This window comes from Babylonia areolata, chromosome 2 (genome assembly GCF_041734735.1).
Source record: "Babylonia areolata isolate BAREFJ2019XMU chromosome 2, ASM4173473v1, whole genome shotgun sequence".
Lineage (NCBI taxonomy): Eukaryota > Metazoa > Mollusca > Gastropoda > Neogastropoda > Buccinidae > Babylonia > Babylonia areolata.
This window is the reverse complement of record NC_134877.1, coordinates 1,423,170-1,428,169: the sequence shown is the minus strand read 5'-3', so window position 1 is coordinate 1,428,169 and position 5,000 is coordinate 1,423,170. Positions and strand designations below refer to the sequence as shown.

Here is a 5,000-nt window from a genome sequence, read left to right as displayed (position 1 = left end):
TGAAACGTTGTTGTGTTGTGTTGAAACGTTGTGTGTAGTGTTGTGCTGAAACGTTGTGTGTAGTGTTGTGTTGAAACGTTGTTGTGTTGTGTTGAAACATTGTGTGTAGTGTTGTGCTGAAACGTTGTTGTGTTGTGTTGAAACGTTGTGTGTAGTGTTGTGCTGAAAGGTTGTGTGTAGTGTTGTGCTGAAACGTTGTGTGTAGTGTTGTGTTGAAACGTTGTGTGTAGTGTTGTGTTGAAACGTTGTGTGTAGTGTTGTGCTGAAACGTTGTGTGTAGTGTTGTGTTGAAACGTTGTGCGTAGTGCTTGGTCCTTTTGTCTGTCAGCCTGTTTCCCCTCAGTCCCTTGGAGAGAAAGGCGTGATGAGATGATACAACAGGGGGAGGGAGGGGATGGGGGAGATGCAGAGTGTGATGATCCAGGAAAAAATATGGCATTTTTTGTTTGTCAAAAGTAAGGTAGTTTTATGTTTCGTTTTCTTTTTTTTTTTTTTTTTTTTTGGGGGGGGGGGGGGGGGGGGGGGAAGGTGGGTGCAGGGAATTGGAGGAGAGGGGGGAGGGGTTTGAGAAATGAAGGAAGCAATTTTTTTAACTACAGACCATTGAACTGTTGGTGTGAATGGAGCAAACATGAGGTCAGATTATCAGGCAATTTTGAGATGTCCGCAGAACCATCTGGCAGCCCACACAACATGGCACAATCCCAAGACATGCACACAGCATTGAGAAACGTGTTGTTTTCCCGGCAGGTTGACAGTGGTGGGAACAGTGCCCAGTGAATGACATTAAGAAACGTGTTGTTTTCCCGGCAGGCTGACAGCGGTGGGAACAGTGCCCAGTGAATGACATTAAGAAACGTGTTGTTTTCCCGGCAGGCTGACAGCAGTGGGAGCAGTGCCCAGAGATGACATTAAGAAACGTGTTGTTTTCCTGGCAGGCTGACAGCGGTGGGAGCAGTGCCCAGAGATGACATTAAGAAACGTGTTGTTTTCCCGGCAGGCTGACAGCGGTGGGAGCAACGCCCAGTGAATGACATTAAGAAACGTGTTGTTTTCCCGGCAGGCTGACAGCGGTGGGAGCAGTGCCCAGAGATGACATTAAGAAACGTGTTGTTTTCCCGGCAGGCTGACAGCGGTGGGAGCAGTGCCCAGAGATGACATTAAGAAACGTGTTGTTTTCCCGGCAGGCTGACAGCGGTGGGAGCAACGCCCAGAGATGACATTAAGAAACGTGTTGTTTTCCCGGCAGGCTGACAGCGGTGGGAGCAATGCCCAGAGATGACATTAAGAAACGTGTTGTTTTCCTGGCAGGCTGACAGCGGTGGGAGCAGTGCCCAGCAATCGACATCCACCTGGTCCAACGTGTGGTCCAAGGTGAAGCTGATGATGCCCTACGTGTGGCCCAAAGGCAACATCTTCTTGCAGCTGACGGTCGTCCTCTGTCTCCTTATCCTGGCCGCCGGCCGTGTTCTGAACGTGTTTGTGCCTCTGTACAGCAAGTACATAGGTCAGTGTGTGTGTCTTCAGTGTGTTTGTGCCTCTGTACAGCAAATATATAGGTCAGTGTGTGTCCTCAGTGTGTTTGTGCCTCTGTACAGCAAGTAATAGATCAGTGTGTGTCCTCAGTGTGTTTGTGCCTCTGTACAGCAAATATATAGGTCAGTGTGTGTCCTCAGTGTGTTTGTGCCTCTGTACAGCAAATATATAGGTCAGTGTGTGTGTCCTCAGTGTGTTTGTGCCTCTGTACAGCAAATATATAGGTCAGTGTGTGTCTTCAGTGTGTTTGTGCCTCTGTACAGCAAATATATAGGTCAGTGTGTGTGTCTCAGTGTGTTTGTACCTCTGTACAGCAAATATATAGGTCAGTGTGTGTGTCTTCAGTGTGTTTGTGCCTCTGTACAGCAAATATATAGGTCAGTGTGTGTCCTCAGTGTGTTTGTGCCTCTGTACAGCAAATATATAGGTCAGTGTGTGTGTCTTCAGTGTGTTTGTGCCTCTGTACAGCAAATATATAGGTCAGTGTGTGTGTCTTCAGTGTGTTTGTGCCTCTGTACAGCAAATATATAGGTCAGTGTGTGTGTCCTCAGTGTGTTTGTGCCTCTGTACAGCAAATATATAGGTCAGTGTGTGTGTCCTCAATGTGTTTGTGCCTCTGTACAGCAAATATATAGGTCAGTGTGTGTGTCCTCAGTGTGTTTGTGCCTCTGTACAGCAAATATATAGGTCAGTGTGTGTGTCCTCAGTGTTTTTGTACCTCTGTACAGCAAATATATAGGTCAGTGTGTGTCCTCAGTGTGTTTGTGCCTCTGTACAGCAAATATATAGGTCAGTGTGTGTCTTCAGTGTGTTTGTGCCTCTGTACAGCAAGTACATAGATCAGTGTGTGTCCTCAGTGTGTTTGTGCCTCTGTACAGCAAATATATAGGTCAGTGTGTGTCCTCAGTGTGTTTGTGCCTCTGTACAGCAAATATATAGGTCAGTGTGTGTGTCCTCAGTGTGTTTGTGCCTCTGTACAGCAAATATATAGGTCAGTGTGTGTCTTCAGTGTGTTTGTGCCTCTGTACAGCAAATATATAGGTCAGTGTGTGTGTCCTCAGTGTGTTTGTACCTCTGTACAGCAAATATATAGGTCAGTGTGTGTGTCTTCAGTGTGTTTGTGCCTCTGTACAGCAAATATATAGGTCAGTGTGTGTCCTCAGTGTGTTTGTGCCTCTGTACAGCAAATATATAGGTCAGTGTGTCTTCAGTGTGTTTGTGCCCATGTCCAGCAGTACATATATGCCATTGACCTTCTTACAGTCTTCTGCATAGATATGTTTGTCAGATTAAAAAATGAGATTGATTCTGTTCTATCTAAGATAAATGTGTACATGTAAGTGTGTGTGTGTGTGTGTGTGTGTGTGAGTCTGTACTTGTGTGTGTGTACTTGCATATGTGTGTGTGTGTGTGTGACAGTGAACAGCCTGACAGTCACCCCACAGTCGACAGAGAGGGAAGAGCTGAAGTTCCGCTGGGACTTTATCATGATCTACGTGGGGTTCATATTTCTGAAGGGAGGGGGCACTGGTAAGTACTATCATGATCTATGTGGGATTCATATTTCTCAAGGGAGGGGGCACAGGTAAGTACTATCATGATCTACGTGGGATTCATATTTCTCAAGGGAGGGGGCACAGGTAAGTACTATCATGATCTACGTGGGATTCATATTTCTGAAGGGAGGGGGCACTGGTAAGTACTATCATGATCTATGTGGGATTCATATTTCTCAAGGGAGGGGGCACAGGTAAGTACTATCATGATCTACGTGGGATTCATATTTCTGAAGGGAGGGGGCACTGGTAAGTACTATCATGATCTACGTGGGATTCATATTTCTCAAGGAGGGGGCACTGCTAAGGACTCTGTGGTGTTCATGCAGTTGTCTTCTTCTTTTGTGTTTGTGGGCTGCAACTCCCATGCTTACTCATGTGTACAGCTGTTCTTTTACGTGAATTCCTGTCTTTACCCAACCATGTAGGCAGCCATACTCTGTTTTCAGAGGCGTGAATGCTGGGTATGTTCTTGATTCCATAACTCATCAACGCTGACGTGGATTACAGGGTGTGCGTTGTGCGTATTTGTCTTGTGCATGTGCATGCACACAACGGAGATCGGGGCGCTAGCAGGACAGCACATTTGATGACCTGGGATATTGGAAAAATCTCCACCCTTGACCCAGCAGGTGTGCTGAAACTGGGGATGGAACTCAGGACTCGGGAAAGCTGGGGGAGAATCTGTGCTCTGGCTGTTGAGCCACCACTTTTGTCAGAGTGTACAAATAGTAGTGTTGATGGAAATGAAGATGGTGATAACTATGTCAGCATATCAGACTGATGATGGCTGATTAAAAACAACTTAAGGCTTTTTTTTTTTTTTTTGCCATGTACTTACAAGCTGATCTAAGTGAGTGACTCAGCGTGTTTGTTTTTAGTGAATTTATTGATATCCTTGGGTCCATTGTGTCACAAAGAAATTGAACAGCGATAAAAAGTCATCTATATTTGGTGGGTGTGAAATCATACTCAAGAGAAGAACCAAACTGCCGTGGGTTTGAAACAAGTGTTGCTGGCTCTGAAAGTAGCAAACACTTACGTGTGGATGACATGATTTATTAAGGTGAAAAATGTGCGATATTATTATCATGAAAGTTCAAGATTTGGCTGAAAACCATTTGTGACTGAATGCATATTGAAAGGCTGTCTTTAATGCTGCAGTGATGCCTGAAATCATAAAAATCAATGGAAAGAGAATTTATATTGTTTGACATTTGGATTTTTTTTTTTCTATTTAGGAACATCTGGTGCGCTGAATAATCTACGCTCTTTGATGTGGATCAAAGTTCAGCAGTTCACCACACGTCGCATCCAGGTCAAATTGTTCAACCACCTGCACAGGTACGTGTATGTTGTGTGTCTGACTGAAGTGTGTCAGTTCAGAGGTCATGGCATCCATGTCAGACTGTTCAGCCATGCACAGGTAAGTGTACCTGACTGTTGACAGGTCATCATATCCAGGTCAGACAGTTTATCCACCAGCACAGGTAAGTGTACCTGACTGTTGACAGGTCATCATATCCAGGTCAGACAGTTTATCCACCAGCACAGGTAAGTGTACCTGACTGTTGACAGGTCATCATATCTAGGTCAGACAGTTTATCCACCAGCACAGGTAAGTGTACCTGACTGTTGACAGGTCATCATATCCAGGTCAGACAGTTTATCCACCAGCACAGGTAAGTGTACCTGACTGTTGACAGGTCATCATATCCAGGTCAGACAGTTTATCCACCAGCACAGGTAAGTGTACCTGACTGTTGACAGGTCATCGTATCCAGGTCAGACAGTTTATCCACCAGCACAGGTAAGTGTACCTGACTGTTGACAGGTCATCATATCCAGGTCAGACAGTTTATCCACCAGCACAGGTAAGTGTACCTGACTGTTGACAGGTCATCATAT

At 45.3% G+C, this 5,000-nt stretch overlaps 1 protein-coding gene across 1 annotated transcript in view; it reads left to right on the top strand.

The window, feature by feature from the left end:
• LOC143295936 (ATP-binding cassette sub-family B member 6-like) overlaps positions 1–5,000 on the top strand; it is a 48,690-nt gene that overhangs the window by 5,029 nt on the left and 38,661 nt on the right. The window contains exons 5-7 of the mRNA XM_076607628.1: positions 1,312–1,507; positions 2,956–3,066; positions 4,334–4,436. Coding sequence (XP_076463743.1) covers positions 1,312–1,507; positions 2,956–3,066; positions 4,334–4,436 — 410 coding nt within the window. The remainder of the gene's footprint in view (positions 1–1,311; positions 1,508–2,955; positions 3,067–4,333; positions 4,437–5,000) is intronic.